Here is a 15,267-nt window from a genome sequence, read left to right as displayed (position 1 = left end):
CCCGCCGCACCCGCCCGGCCCGGCCCGGCCCAGCCCAGCCCAGCGCGGCTCCCGGCGGGGCAGTGCTGCGCATTGCGATGCAGCGCTTTGCAGCGCGGGGCAGTGCGGTGCAGCGCGGGGCAGTGCTGCGCATTGCGATGCAGCGCTTTGCAGCGCGGAGCAGTGCTGTGCAATGCGGTGCAGCACAGTGCAGCGCGGTGCAGCGCGGTGCAATGTGGTGCAACACGCCACAGTGTGGTGCTTCGGCCCCAATGCAGTGCGGTGCAGCACGGTGCAGGGCGGCGCAGAGCAATGCAGCACAGTGCAGTGCAGTGCCCGGTGCAGCGCGGAGCCCGGTGCGGGACTCGGAGCCCCGCGCGCGGCCGCCCGCGCCGGCGCTGTCCAGGGCGCGGTGCTGAAGGCGGCCCCGCAGCCCCGGTGCCGGTACCGGAGCCGGGAAGGGGGAGGGGCGGGGCTGGCAGGTGGCGTCCCCCTCCCCCCCGCCCGGCGCTCCCCTCCCCCCACCGCCGCCGTCCCCATTCCCAACGCGCCGCTCCCCGCTCCGCTCCGCCATGGCCGGCGCCTTCGCCCGCGCCCTCCCGGGCCGCCGCTCCGCCGGGCTTCTGGCCATGGTGGGCGCCGGCTCGCTCGCCGCCGGCTTCCTCATCGTCCGGGACTCGGTCAGCGCCGGCGAACGGCAACGGCGGCGCTACCCGCCCAGGTACCGGCGGCGGCGGGGGGACTCGGCCCTCGCGGCTCCGGGACGGTTCAACGGGCACCAAGTCCGCACTTAGCCCGTACCGGGACAGCACCGAGCCGGCACCGAGCCCATATCGAGCCAGTACCGAGCGTGCAACGAGCTCGTACCGAGCTAGTACCGAGCCCGTACCGAGTCGGCACCGAGCCCGTACCGAGTCGGCACCGAGCCCGTACCGAGCCCTCTCTGAGGCGGGTTCCGAGCCGGGCGCTGAGCCCGCACCGCCGCGATACCGGCCGGGCTCCCGCGAGCGGAGCCCGAGCGTCCCGCGCCGGTGCGGCTCGTCCGGCTCGGGGTGTCGCGGGAGCGATGGGCTCCGCGGTGGCCCCGAACCGCAGCGCTCTGTGTCCCCGGGTCGGGCCGGGCCGGGCCTCGCGGTTCTGGGCGGAGAGGGAAGCCCGGGAGCGGCGCGGGCCCGGCGGGGCGGGGGCTGCTCGGGAGAGGCACGGGGGCTGCTCCATCGTCCGTGCCGGTCCCAGCCCGCCGTGCGGGAGCCGCCAGCATCCCGTTCCCGGCGGAACCGGGCAGCACAAACGGCTGCACCCCCCGCTCCTGGAAGAGCCCCCAGGGGCTCCCTCTGTGAGAGCCCGTGTCCAGCAGGACCCTTCCTGCAGCCCCAGGACTGGTGAAAGCTCCTGGCTGGATCCCATCTGGCTGTGCCAGCCTCCGCCTTGGACATGGGCATTTCTCATGAGCTTGGAAGAAAAGGCTCCCTGGCAGCTCCACGCTGGCTCTGCTCAGGCACAGATCTAAAGGGGGGGGGAGCAGGGGTGCCCTGGGCCCCCGGGGAGCAGAGCGCTCAGCGTGCAGCGCGGGGGGCGCCTGTGTCCCCCAGGCAGCGCTGCGCCCAGCCCTGAGCACACGGGGCCCTTTGCATGGCCCGGGGCAGCTCGGCACCCTGTGCAGTGCAGGTGCAGGTGCAGGTGCAGGTGCTGGGCTGGCACCACGCAGGCCTGGTGAAGTCGGCCTGCGGATGAGCCCTGCGCTGTGCGAGAGGACGGGGCACATGGCAGGAGGGCATGCGGGAGCCTGGACGTGTGGCAGGACAGCACACRTGGCGGGATGGGGTGCGTGGCTGGTGTTGGCAGCCTGGGCAGGTGCAGGTGCAGACAGGGCCATGGCTGCAGCCCGCGGTGCTGGTGGGGCTGTGACCAGGCCGCCTGAAGCAGCCACGGGTTGTGTTTGCACACCCGGCACCTGATCCCTTAAGCCAGATAAGCACTGCCGGCTGCAGCGCGGTGCCAAGGTTCAGGCTTGAACGCGAGGCTTTGGCGTCACTCCCTGCAAGTCGCCTTGCCAGGAGCTGCCCTTGGGGACAGGACTGGGCTGTGGGGCCAGGCATCCTCCCCCATGGCAGCCATCGTGCTATGGGCGCAGCACCCAGAGAGGCGGAGGCCGAGCTGCAGAGACCCCCGAACCAGCCCCAAGCCCCCGTGGCCAAGGAGGCCGGTGCTCTCAGGGGCACTGGGAAGAGCGCTGCCAGCAGCTCAAGGGATCCTCCCTCTTTGCTCAACCCTGGTGAGGACACATCCAGAGTCCTTCTCCAATGGAGCTATTGGAGAGAGTCCAGGGTATGGACAGGCTATGAAAATAATGAGAGGATTGGAGCATCTGTCCTAGGAGGAGAGGCCGGGAGAGCGGGACCTGTTTAGCCTGAGAGGGATCTTAAGAGAGGGTGTCAAGAGAAAGGGCTGGACAAGGTGATGCCTGAGGTCCTGAGGTCCCTGCCAACCTCTGCCCTTGGGTGGGTCTGTGAACATCTCCCCCATCCTGGTGCCATCAGGACCAGGTGCAGCGGAGGCCAGAGGGCAGAGGGACAGGGTGCAGCTGCTCCCAGGCACGTGGTGCGGTTGGTGCTGAGCTGTGGAGCGCAGAGCCAGGTGCAAACTTGGGTCGGGAGGGAAGGCACAGGTCAGTGTTCCCTGGCCTCCCCAAGGACGAGGCAGAGGCACCCGCTGGAGGCACAGGACGCCCGACCCCACGCGGGGGTGGCTGCACCGAGTCCTTGGGCCTGTCCCCGCTGCTAAGCACGTGTGCAGAGCCACGGCCGAGCAGCGGCAGCGGCCAGGGTGACTGCAGCGAGGCTGGCAGCACCGCGCCACACGGCCCCCGATGCTGCATGAGAGTCGCTGCTCAGCCCCGTACCAGCTCAGGGGGCTGGTACTAAACCTCATGAATTTATGGCCAGCTTTGGGACCCAAACCAAGGGCCAAGGCTGCCACAGGGGCATCTCCCTGCTCTGGGCAGGAGAATCCCAAAGCCAGGGCCCCCATGTCACATCCATGCTCCCCTCCAAGCACAGCCCTGGGTGTCAGCACCTCTGCTGCCTTGGCCCCGTCCAGCCTGCCCTGGAGGCGGAAAAGAAATTCCCCAGAATTGCTGGCCACCGTCCAGGGCGGAGCTGTGGGAGGGACGTCCATGCGCCAGGCCAGGCTGCAGCTCGGAGCCAGGGCTGCGACTCGCGGTCCTGGGGAGGCTCCAAGCACTTCCCAGCCTAGATGGGCACTGGACACCTCATGGTGCATCAGGGCGCCAACAGGCAGCGCCTGCGCCTGCTGGCAGTGCCCCGGGAGCTGCAGCGCCRGGAACGGCAGGGACTCCAACACGTCCCAGCGCCCCGCTCCGCACAGCGGCGTTTGCGCCTGAGTGCGTCTCCATGGGGTGCGTGGGGCGTTGCCGTGGGGCTCACTCTGTCCCCTTCCCCATTCCCTGCCAGTCTGCAAYGCTCGGCCAGGCCAAGCCGCCAACACAGTCCTTGCACGGATCTTGCATCCCGCTCCCTGCGGAGCAGCAAGTGCTGACCCCGTGGGCTGAAGGCCGGGCACATTCCCAGCCTGTGGGCACTGGACAGAGGTGGCAGCTGGACAGCACGGGACGTTCCCGGAGGAGGCAGTGGGACGGCAGCTGCACAGCAGCCCGGGGCCTGGCCAGTCCCGGGGTGCCCGGCCGGTGGGATCTGGCCTCATGCAGGGGCGGGCAGGCACCTTCCCCCGCCCCCGTGGCAGGACTTGCTTGCCAAGGGCTTTGCCGGTCCATCCTGCCGATCCCCCGCATGGAGCAGGCACAAAGCCGGCTAAAGCGGCAATGAGGTCAGGAGACAGCCCCCCGCCAAGCGGATTAGCGACAAGCGTCCCCCGGTGCAAGAGCCTGCCCTGGTGCTGGGGTCTCGCCAGCCGCAGATGAGGATCAGCAGAGCCCCTGCCCCACGAGGCGCTGGAGCACAGGAGGAAGCGCCGGGGCCAGCGGGTTGCGCGTGGGTCCTGCTCCGGGCACACGGCAGAGGGCAGAGGGGCCGAGAGAGCAGCAGCCTCCCTGGGGGCTCTGGGAAGCTCAAGGGGAGGAGGCAGCAGGACCCTCCAGAGTGTCGGCTGGCCAGGCAGTGGCCGGCGCACCAGGAGCCCAGTGTCCTGCGGCCCTGTGTCCTTGTGGCAATGACAGCCTTCATCCTGGGACGCTGTCTGCCCTCGCTGCCGTTCGCCGTATCGCTCCGCATGCCACCCGTATCGCTGTGCACACAGGCGTGTCGCTGGGGACGCCGGCCGAGTCGCGAGCACAGCCGCCATGGGTGACGCGCGTTGCTGTGCGCGGCTCTGTGGCGCGTCCCCGGGCCTTGCCACTGTTCCCTCCGCAGCGCTGAGTACCCCGACCTGCGGAAGCACAACAACTGCATGGCCAGCAACCTGACACCTGCCATCTACGCCCGGCTCTGCGACAAGGCCACCCCCAACGGCTGGACGCTGGACCAGTGCATCCAGACCGGCGTGGACAACCCCGGCCACCCCTTCATCAAGACTGTGGGCATGGTAGCAGGCGATGAGGAAACCTACGAGGTGAGCACTGGCTTGCCCTGCAGCTCTGCTCGGCGGCTGCCCGCGTCGAGCAAGGCCGCGCGCAGCCCCGCATCCCGGTCCCCATCCCGCACCGCATGATGCCTCTGCCTGCAGGTGTTCTCCGAACTGTTCGACCCGGTGATCCAGGAGCGGCACAACGGCTACGACCCGCGCACCATGAAGCACACCACAGACCTGGACGCCAGCAAGGTGTGCGAGCTGAGCCCTGCCGCGGGCTGCAGCAGGAACAGCAGGACCAGGGGTGACGGGGAGGATGGGGAGATGATGGAGCAAGGGGCTGTCTTGGGCAATGGTAGCAATGGGGGACAATGGGGGCAATGAGGGGCAGTGGGAGTAATGATGGGGGTGATTCAGGGTGAGGGCAGGATGGGGGGCAATGGGGAGCAGTGGGGGCGGTGGGGGGCTGTTGAGGGGAAGCAGGCTGGGGCCCGTGCCGGCGGTGCTGGCGCCCTGGCAGCTGCTGCTGCTGCTGCAGATCAAGTTCGGGCAGTTCGACGAGCGCTATGTGCTGTCGTCGCGTGTGCGGACGGGGCGCAGCATCCGCGGGCTGAGCCTGCCGCCCGCCTGCACGCGGGCCGAGAGGCGTGAGGTGGAGAAGGTGGCGGTGGAGGCGCTGAATGGCCTGCGGGGCGACCTGACCGGGCGCTACTACCGTCTGGGCGAGATGACCGAGAAGGAGCAACAGCAGCTCATTGACGTGAGTCCACATGGTGCTGCAAGGAGCAGCGGGCCCTGGCGCCGCGCTGCACTGCAGCGGCAAGCAGTGGTGGGCACGGGGCCGGGCTCACCCGCCGCCTCCCCTAGGACCACTTCCTCTTCGACAAGCCCGTGTCCCCGCTGCTGACGGCAGCAGGAATGGCCCGTGACTGGCCCGACGCCCGTGGCATCTGGTGAGCGGAGCCACATCCTGCTCCGGATGCCCCTGTGCTCCCTCCCACTCCGCCTGCACGCGGGCAGTCCCGGCTGTGGGGCAGGAGTGGAGGGCAGGGGCCTGGGCCGCGTTCTGACCGCGGCGCTGACAGCCCACGGTCGGCCTGGGGACACCACTGGCTGAGCACCGGCCTGTCCCCAGGCACAACAACGAGAAGACCTTCCTGGTGTGGATCAACGAGGAGGACCACACACGCATCATCTCCATGGAGAAGGGCGGCAACATGAAGCGCGTGTTCGAGCGGTTCTGCCGTGGCCTGAAGGAGGTGAGCGCTGCCAGCCCYGGCCGCACACAAGGACGCTCGGATGGGGCCCTCGCTGTGCCAGTCCTGCCCATGCGCCTTGGGCTGAGCTGTCACACTTGTCCTGGCCCAGGTGGAGCGGCTGATCCAGGAGCGTGGCTGGGAGTTCATGTGGAACGAGCGACTGGGCTACATCCTGACCTGCCCCTCCAACCTGGGCACGGGGCTGCGGGCCGGCGTCCACATCAAGCTGCCGCTTCTGAGCAAGGTAGCGACTGCAGGAGGAGCTGGGGCCGGGATCCAGCCCTGCAGCCCTGGGGCCCGCTTCCCTCGCTGGTGGCTCCTCCAGGCACTGACACCTTCCCTCTCTGGCCACAGGACAGCCGCTTCCCCAAGATCCTGGAGAACCTCCGACTGCAGAAGCGTGGGACCGGCGGGGTGGACACAGCAGCTACMGGCAGCGTCTTTGACATCTCCAACCTGGACCGGCTGGGCAAGTCCGAGGTGGGTGCTGGGGGAGCGGGGGCCACGGGGCCCTGGGCGCTACGTGGCAGCACGAGCCCGTGGCACAGGGCTGGACAGGCACCGAGTGGGGACCCATGTGCTCCTGGTACAGGTGGAGCTGGTGCAGCTGGTGATAGACGGTGTGAACTACCTGATCGACTGCGAGCGGCGGCTGGAGAAGGGGCAGGACATCCGCATCCCCTCCCCAGTGCCRCAGTTCCGGCACTGAGCCAGCGCCGCACAGCGCCGGCCGCAGCCCAGCTCCTCCCCGCAGCTTTCGCGAGCGCCGTGCCCAGCATGTCGATGCCCCGTAGCCCGCGACGCCCTGTGCCAGCCCTATAAATCCAGGCAGCTCCAGCCAAGGCTCTGTCTGCTCCATGTCCGGGCTCTTGGCACCCTCCCGCCACATCCTTCTCCTGCTGCGGATGGGCGCCCGCGGGGTGTAGGGTGCCTCCGAAAATGCCGGGAGCTCCGCAGAGCTGCTGTCCCGGCTGGGCACAGCGGGGGCTGCGTGGGGCAGTGGCAGCTCGTTGTGGGTGCCGGGAGCCATGGGGCTGGCTGAAGGCTGCGGCAGCTGCGGGAGCAGAGCAGTTTATTGCCAAGGCGCTCAGCGTGCGTTGCGGCATGCGCAGGGGAGCAGCACCAGGGCAGGACGGGCCAGSCTGGCCCCGCTGCTGCCTGCGGGACACACACGAGCACACACGCGGACAGGCATGTGCACACACTCACAGGCATGTGTGTGCGCACACACGCGTGACTGCGAGCAGCGCTGCTAAAGCCTATGCTCATCCCCAGGCCTCCGCTGAGCGCAGCGGGAGCCTCTGGCAGCGGCGGCGTCCAGAGCTGCCCCTTGCCACATGGTCTGTGCCCCACAGAGAGCGGGGCAGGCAGTGCATGGCACTGGGGCACGGCTCCATAACCCCCACTGCCCAGCACATCCTCCCYGCGGTCCCCCAGCCCAACCCAGCGAATGCCCACGGCAGCCCCCCATAGCAGCGCCACGCAGCGCCCGGCAGCCGCCCGAGCTGCCTGTCTTGCTGGCAGGGCCCGCAGTTGAGACGGGCACAGGGCCGGCTCCCTGTGGCAGCCCCAGGCAGCGCTGCAGCGGCGCGGGCTCTGCGGCAGCCAGCTGGCTGTGCTCCAGGTGGCCGGGAAGGTGACCCACAGGTGGGCACAGCTGGGCACGGGGGCCATAGGGCAGGTGGCAGCTGGCCTGAGCCACCTGCACCCAGTGGCACCTGCCAGGAGACACAGCCAGGGACACAGGGCGCAGGGACATGGGGCTAATGATGGGGGATGGCACAGGGTACGTGGGGCACAGGGGACACAGGGACAAGGGGCCAATGATGGGGGATGGCACAGGGGACATGGGGCAGCAGGGCACGATGTGCGTGAGTGCAGTGTGGGACAGCACGGGGAGGCTCAGGGCACACGAGGGACAGGAGGGCACAGGAACGGGTCCCTGGTGCCAAGTCGCTCGGTGCGGTGGCCTCGGTGGCCTGGGCAGAGGCCCATGGCTGTGCCTCCCTGCAGGAGCCCCCACAGCCACCACGAGGAGCGGGTGGCGACGAGGGGGCTTGGGCTGGTGCAGCAGAGCGGGACGCAGGGTCCACGGCAGACCCGGCGCCTGCCTGACGTCGCCTCCAGCTGCGCGGGGCTCAGCCCGGCTCCTCTCACGCTTTCCCGTGGCGCGGGATGTGCAGGGCACCCGGGGGTGCTGGAGCCCCAGGGAGGGGCACAGGTGGCCCCAGGGGCCCTGTTGCGCCGTGGGAGCTGCAGAGCCCCCAGCCCTGGCCTGTCCCGTGCCCCTGCAGAGTGGGCTCCGACCTGCCCCGGCAGAGGCACAGTCCCGGTGCCCCACACGTTGCTCCCTGTGGGCACTGTGCAGCGGTCATTTCCTGCCCTCCCAGCCCCGCACCGTCCTGCTTGCAGCGTTTGCACCACCCGGCACCGCACCAGGCCAGACGCAGCAGCCCCAGCCCGGGCAGTAACCAAAGGCCAGCCCGACCGCCCGCCCTGTGCCCAGACGATGCATTTTTGACACTGTGAAGCCACCCGCGTGGTGCCCTGCGCACTGATGCGAGAGCTGAAACCGCCAGGGCTCAGAGCGCGCAGCGGGTCAGCTGCGGGCTGCAGGGCAAGAACCTCCCGCGGGGTCCCCAAGGCCAGGCCCCCCCCGCAGCGCGCCCGGCCCCGCCGCACCCCGCACCCGCCGGCCTCGCGTCCAGCCGCGGCCCGGGCTGCGCGGGGCGGGGGAGCCGGCCCGGGGGCGCGGGGCCGCGGAGGGCGCCGCGCGCCCCCTGCCGGTGAGCGCGGGGGTGCCGGGACTGCAGCGTCCCGGTGCCGCGGGGTCCCGGTGCTGCGGGGGGTCCCGGTGCCGCGGGGTCCCGGTGCTGCGGGGTCCCGATGCCGCGCGGGGTCGCGGTGCCGCACGGGTCCTGGTGCCGCGCGGGTCCCACTCAGCGGCGCAGCAGAGGCACGGGAGGCAGCGTGTTTGGGTCCCCGGTCTTGTTGTGCGCGGTGCCCATGACCTCCTCACACATCTTGCAGCTTGCTCAGCATCAGCACTGCGGGGCAGGGCAGAGCCGTGGGCCAGGCTGCCCTGCCGCACGGACAGCGGGCAGGACRGGGCCACGCGCGGGGAGCCGCAGCGCCGCGGGCGCAGCCATGGCGCGGATGGGGGATGCGGGGCTGGGCACACTGACTTGCGTGATTCTGCAGCCTCTTGCGGTCCTCCAGGTTATACTGCAGCTCCTCCAGCAGCTCCAAATAGCGGAAGAGGGAATCGCGGGGCCACAGCACCTGCACATCCTCATTTTCATCAATGAGTCTCTTCAGGTTCTTCTGTATATATGTCTCCCAGTCCGCTGCCAGGGGCAAGGCCTCAGAATCAGGGCTGTCAGAAGCTTCCCCCTCGTGTCCCCAAGCAGCCCCTGATCTGTCCTGCCTCTCCCAGCCTGGCAAGGGGCGCACACCCCTCCTGCTGYGAGGAACGCGGGCGCTCTGCTCTCCCCGAGGCCTCCTGCCTGGCCCAGCGTGCAGGGCAGCACAACTCACAGTCCTTTGTGGATTGGTCTCTGGGCAGCTTGAATTCAGAGCTCTTCTTGGAGAGTGAGAGGGCTTTGCTGCCGTGGTCGAGCTCTTGGTCGAATACCCTGATGCAAGGAGGAGGCTACAGRTGAGCCCCGGCCTGGCTGACCCCTCGCCCTGTTCCCCCACCAGCTGCTTCTGTATTTGGCTGAGAGCTATGACAAATCTAAACCATCAAGTCTCTTTTGCTTCTGGAGTGGGGAAGAAGCCAAGACTTATCAGACATGGCTTACACAGGGCCCCTGTTCCCGGGGGCAACCACATCGTGGCGCAAGCCCTGGGGGYGAGCACAGGGCCGCGGGCTACGGCTGCTCCTGCCCAGGCCTGGCATGTCCATGCTCACCTGCCAGAGCCGCTCTGGCAGCTCTTGATGCCTGTCGAGGACTGGCTGTGTCTCCTGCAGGGGAAGAGCAAGGACAGCATCACTAGGGAAGGATATTCCTTGCACCACAGARCCCACATGCTGCAGGACGTGTTTTCTTTGGCAAGTGATAGGATCGRATGTTCTCATCTCTACCTTTCTCTAATTTGTATTCTGAATAAATCCACTTCCTTCTGGGTTTCTATCTGCTGTGCTTCTTCCATCAGGTCACTTCGGATGGTTTGGAAGTTACTCACTGGGAAGTAAAGTTGTGAGTGCTGGGAAGAGGGTCTTGGAAACATGGAGGGAAGAGGATGTGGATTTGTGGGCTTTCCCCGGGCTGCTCTGCCTAGGGAAGGGGCTGCTTAGGAAGGGCTGTGTGCTGCACCCATTGCCACTATATCTTGCTGCTGTACACCCTGGAGAGCTTGGGAGGGTGGGGAGGTTGCCCGGTGTGCACCAAGTGAGAATCCAAGGCTGGGCACTGGTCTCCAGGCTCTCCATCTGCAACAGGGCCCACGTGAGGGTGACCATGAGAGTCAGCCGTGGTGCCCGGCCTCGCTTGCCTCCTGCTGGGCACCGGTCCCACTGCAAGCAGCAGTGCTCGCAGAGGGAAAGGGCAGCACCCACCTCCCCGTTCAAAGCCAAGCGCTGCCCTCGCAGTGGAGCAGGAACGGGACACAAAAGGAGCAGGAAGGGGACACAAAAGCACCGTGTGAGCTGTCTGGGGCCTTGCAGAGGAAGGTGGACAGCTGGGCCTGGCCCTGTGCTCACCCATCACGGCCACAATGATGTTCTTGAAGAGGAAGGACCCGATCAGCAGCCAGAGGATGATGTACATCCCGCTGATAAATTTGTTCATATTGGGAATCTTCCAGGTGTCCTGAAGCAGGTCGTACCAGTGATCCAGGGTGAAGAGAATGAAGACAGTCACCACGGCATTGGAAAAGGAGCTGCCGACAGAGAGCAGCTCTGTCCTGCACGGTGTCCGCGCTCTCCTCTCCCAGCCGTGTGTGCTGGGGCCACGTGAAGCCAAGAGCCTCTAGAGCCCCAAGAGCCCCTAGAGCCCCAGGCACCCCTAGAGCTCCTAGAACCCCTAGAGCCCCTAGAGCCCCAGGCACCCCTAGAGCCCCTAGTGCCCGGCTGCCGCCGGCTCCACCTGCAGCGCGCCCTGCGTGCCACCCTCCGGGGCGCTTTGGGGGTGCACGTGTTACTGCTACCGGGGGTGCTGGCCAGGGAGGGCTCCAGCAGAGATGTCCCAGGGGCTGCACTGCCCACGTGGCACAGGGCAGAGCCCCTGTGGCAGGGCCCATCTCGGCCCACGTCTTGCCTCCGCAGCATCACACTGCCCTCCCCATGCACCCGGCAGCCCAAAGCGGCRCCCAAGGCAGCCTGAGCTGCAGCTCTGCCTCCCTACACGCTGACGGAGCACAGGTTGTGCCTGCACCGGGATGGTGCCAGTGCCTGGGATCAATACTGCACATCCTGGTGCACCAGGAGAGAAGCTCCTGGAGAAAAGCTCCTGCGTCCTGCACAGAAGCCCTCCTGAGTTGGAGGAGCCCAGGGCAACAGACAGAGCAGATGTTGCAGGGCAGAAACTGGGCTCCGAGCCCTTGTGACAGCAGCATCTTACCTGAAATAGTCCTTGTACTTTTCATCTGCGTAGTTGGAGTGGGTGTAGTTCTCAAAGAAGAAGACACCAGAGACAGCAAACACGTAGAAGAAAACAAGCAGGAACAGGAGGATGTAGGTCATGGCCTGGCAGGAGAGGCGGCTGTTGGGACAGGAGCTCAGGAGCAGCTGCCCAGGGCACAGCGGCTGCTCCAAGGTGCTCGGAGCCATCCCGGAGCACTGGGAGCGCTGGGGTAGGGAGCGGGTGGCGGCGGGGGAGGGCAGCTGCTGCTGTGTGCTGGGGGACAGGCACGGCAGATGCCCCACTGGGAAAGGGGAGTGATGCAGGGGAGACACGCAGCAGATATGTGGTACTGCAGTGGTTTTCCCACTGCCGCTGCATCCCAGCCCACCTTCAGGGCCTTCACTATGGCCCGGATGATCAGCCGGACCTGCTGGAAGCGGCAGAAGATCTTCAAGGAGCGGAGGATGCGGAAGACGCGCCGGACTCTCTTGGASACAGACTGCTCCGCGATGTTGAACAGGTACAAGAACTCGGGGATGAGCGACTGCAGGCAGGGTGCGGGCGCAGGGCTCGCACCGGGAGACCAGGGCGGCCCCCCCACCACCGCCCCCCGCCCAGCCGCCCCTCCGCACTGCAGCGGTGCCGGCGCAACCGGCCTGTGGAGAAAGCCCCTGGCCCCGGGGCCGAGAAAGAAGGGTTTGCACCAATTATCCAAACCTATGTGTCGAACCCCAAAACAGACATGGGCTCCACAAATGCTGTCTAGCTTTGGCCTGTGGTAGCCCCATTTTCCAGCCTCCAATGTTTTTCACCAGTGGAAGGGGAGCCCTTGCAAGTGGGAGACCCTGGAGGTGTGCGGAGGGCTCAGGCAGCTGAGGAGATGCAGGGCGGCCCCAAGCTGGGCCGAGCAGGAGAGCGGGGCACAAGTCTGAGCAGCCCGAGCGCCAGGCCCCGCGCTGCAGAGGCAGCCAGAGCCCACCCGAGGGGTCTGCAGGGCAGCGCAGGACCCTCTGCCCCTCACAGCCCCACACCGTGCCCTGGTGCCGCCTCCGCGTGCTCAGGGTGCTGCTTGGGGCTGGCCCGGGGCTTTTTACCACAAAGGTGAGGGTGCAGTCAAAGATGTTCCAGCCATTCTTCCAATAGCCCCTGAAGTTCACCAGCCARTTCAGCATGATGTCAATGATGAAAATGATAGAAATGACCCAGACTGCTACCTCCAGGGATGTGGTGATGTTGCGACTCACGTTGGCCACCTTCATGAGCTCTGGGGACCAGAGGGGACAGTTGTGACATTGCTAGAGGAGACAGGTTACAGGAGGGAGGCTGCTGCCAAGGACACAAAGGTTGGGAGGGAGACGGGAACCACCCAGTGCGGCCGTGGCGGGAGGGAAGCTCAAAGGCTGGCAGAGGCTGGTGGGACAGCCCGCTCCGAGCCCACCTCTGCGGGTGGGAAGGGTCCCGGTGGCACAGGAGGCTGCTGCTCCGCCTGGCTGCAGGCGGGGAAGGGGGCTGAGATTAACCCCGGACGCCAACTCGGCCGCTGCTGCTGGCTCCTGCGGGCACGTCTTGCTCGGTGTCGCTCGGCAGGYGCCCTAAGCCCACAGCCACGGCACGTCCCGGGCCGCGGCAACCCCRCGCACAGGGCGCAGCGAGGGGACGCTGGCCTGCTGCTAGCGCGGCGAGCCGAGGCTGCTCCTGCTCACCACTTTTGATCATCAGCACCAGCGTGTTCAGGAAGATCAGGAAGATGATGAAGCTTCTGAAGAGTATGCCTGAGGTTTGCCATTGAGGAAAACCGGGGGCATGATATGTCTGTTGAACTCCAGGGCCAGGAGCAATCACAAATGTGAGGTGTGCTGTGGGACAGGCTGCTCCACAGGGCAGCTCGGCTTGGCCTTGGTGCCCTGGCAGCAGAGCTCTGCTGGTGACTCCAAGCACTGGAGAAGTTGCAGAGAGGTCCCCATGGAAAGCAGCCACTCACCAGAGAACAGCATTCCAGGAGGGCAGGGGTCTCAGGGTTTCAGTCCCTGCTCATCCATCACCAAGCAAAGGCCACCTAGGCCACCAGTACATGGAGCCTCTCCCTAGCAGGAACCCAGTTTGACCCATCCCATACCCAGAGCTTTCCCGGGACCTATGTCCCATGGACCAGCACTGCCACGGCTGCCAGGCTTGGGGCGGCTGTGGATACTGTGCAGGAGCCAGGATGCCCACAGGGCGAGGGGAGGCCAGCGGCTACTGCGGACCTCAATGCGGTTACGCAGGTGCTTCTCTGGCGTGACGAGGGTCTTCTTGATGGGCTTGATGTTGAAACGGACCAGCTGGTTGTGATCACTGAGCATCAGCTTCCTCTGCTTTCTGGCGTCTGTGGAGAGACTCCATGGGGAATCTGCAGCCCGCCGTGTGCAGCACGGGTGACGGGCACGTGCTGGGGGACCATGGCATTGCACAAGGGCTGCCCAAGCAGCATCCTCCRTGCACCAGGGACAGGGCGCTGCATCACCGGAGAGGGAAAGGACAGACTTTGCCGCGTCCGACCGCCCTGCGCGGATGTGGAGCTACCGCAAAGAGCCGCACACAGGCAGGACCAGCTGTGGACCTGCCTTAACCAAGGCCTGCGCAGCCGCYGCGCTCCCGGCGCCACTGCAAGCTCCATCCAGGTGCCCGGCCTCCTGGTTCACTCCCTGTGTGCAGCCTGGGCCCGACCTTGCACCGCTGACTGCACGGAGCTGCAGAGCTGCACAGCGGCACTGCAGCCACCAGCACAGGAGCAAACGCAGAGGCACGGGGAGGATTCTGAACGTGGAAAGAACTGCACCCTGTCGCACTCCAGCTCCTGCTTTCTGGGCTACAGGATGCAGGACAAATGCATCTCCCTGCTAGAGATAAGACCTGAGCAGAGGATGGAAAAATGTTCAGAGTGGGCTGACTTGCCAGGTTGCGGCAGTATCTACCCCAACAGAGGAGGGAGGAGAACAGATCTCAATCTGCCCCTTTCAACTCTGCCAGAGTGAGAGCTTGGCAGATCTGAGGGGTCCTCAATGTTTACATTATAGCCATAAGCCCTTGCTTTTGATGGGGAGATGGTTGTGGGCATCGGGTGTCACGGGGCTCTGCCCGTCCCCGTGCTGCCGGGAGCCGTCCCCAGGCCCACGCTGCCGGGAACTGTCCCCTGGCCCTGCCGGGAGCTGTCCCCGTCCCCACGCCGCCAGGCTCTCGTGTGCCGCAGCCACGCACGGGGCAGCGATGCGGGACACCCCCGCCGGGCACACGGGCTCTGCCTACCGAGGAAGTCCTTGATGTTGTGCCGGGGGATGGCTTGGCTCAGGCCCTGCAGGTGATCCATCAGGTAGAACATGCACACCAGCTTGGAGCGGATGGCCTCAGCCCGGGGAAGCAGCTTCACCGGGGAGCAGCCCATGCCCCTGCGAGCCTCCGTGACGGGGAGGGGAGGCGGAGCGGCCGCGTGCACAGTGTCCGTGCTGGCCATGCCCGGCGGGAGCCGGCCCTGCGCGTTCATGGCTGCTGCGCACTGCGCCGGGCGCAGAACACGACTGACCTCACAGTGTGGAACGGAGGCGCACGGGAGCAGCGGAACAGCTGCCGCGGGAGCCGGGAACGCGGGGCGCCCTGTCCCGGTGCGGCCGGGCTGTGCAGCGCCGGGCGCGGTACCGACCGGGTCTGTGCAGAGCCGAGCACGGTACCAACCGGGTCTGTGCAGTGCCGGGCGCGGTACCGACCGGGCCTGTGCAGCGCCGGGCGCGGTACCGACCGGGTCTGTGCAGAGCCATGTGCGGTACCGACCGGGTCTGTGCAGCGCCGGGCGCGGTACCGACCGGGCCTGTGCAGAGCCATGTGCGGTACCGACCGGGTCTGTGCAGCGCCATGTGCGGTACTGACTGGGCCTGTGCAGAGCC

The 15,267-nt window shown here is 67.0% G+C and overlaps 2 protein-coding genes across 2 annotated transcripts; one reads left to right on the top strand and one right to left on the bottom strand.

Moving 5' to 3' along the window:
- Window positions 1-493: 493 nt before the first annotated feature.
- Window positions 494-6,556, top strand: CKMT1A (creatine kinase, mitochondrial 1A). The gene is made up of 9 exons (XM_026040597.1): window positions 494-700; window positions 4,368-4,566; window positions 4,681-4,776; window positions 5,063-5,284; window positions 5,392-5,477; window positions 5,660-5,783; window positions 5,893-6,027; window positions 6,138-6,263; window positions 6,376-6,556. The coding sequence occupies exons 1-9, from the start codon at window positions 552-554 to the stop codon at window positions 6,490-6,492; spliced, it is 1,254 nt and encodes a 417-aa protein (XP_025896382.1). The 5' UTR covers window positions 494-551; the 3' UTR covers window positions 6,493-6,556.
- Window positions 6,557-6,870: 314 nt separating this feature from the next.
- On the bottom strand, window positions 6,871-14,870 carry CATSPER2 (cation channel sperm associated 2). Its single transcript, XM_026040653.1, has 12 exons — window positions 14,636-14,870; window positions 13,590-13,715; window positions 13,054-13,122; window positions 12,445-12,614; window positions 11,739-11,894; window positions 11,348-11,472; window positions 10,489-10,667; window positions 9,871-9,970; window positions 9,697-9,750; window positions 9,321-9,418; window positions 8,969-9,130; window positions 6,871-6,941 (listed from the first exon to the last, which is right to left on the bottom strand). The coding sequence occupies exons 1-12, from the start codon at window positions 14,868-14,870 to the stop codon at window positions 6,871-6,873; spliced, it is 1,545 nt and encodes a 514-aa protein (XP_025896438.1).
- Window positions 14,871-15,267: the final 397 nt, after the last annotated feature.

Source organism: Nothoprocta perdicaria, unplaced genomic scaffold, assembly GCF_003342845.1.
Source record: "Nothoprocta perdicaria isolate Ctin4 unplaced genomic scaffold, notPer1 scaffold_26, whole genome shotgun sequence".
Lineage (NCBI taxonomy): Eukaryota > Metazoa > Chordata > Aves > Tinamiformes > Tinamidae > Nothoprocta > Nothoprocta perdicaria.
Note: the sequence above shows the minus strand (reverse complement) of the source record. Positions and strands in the feature narration are given on the sequence as shown.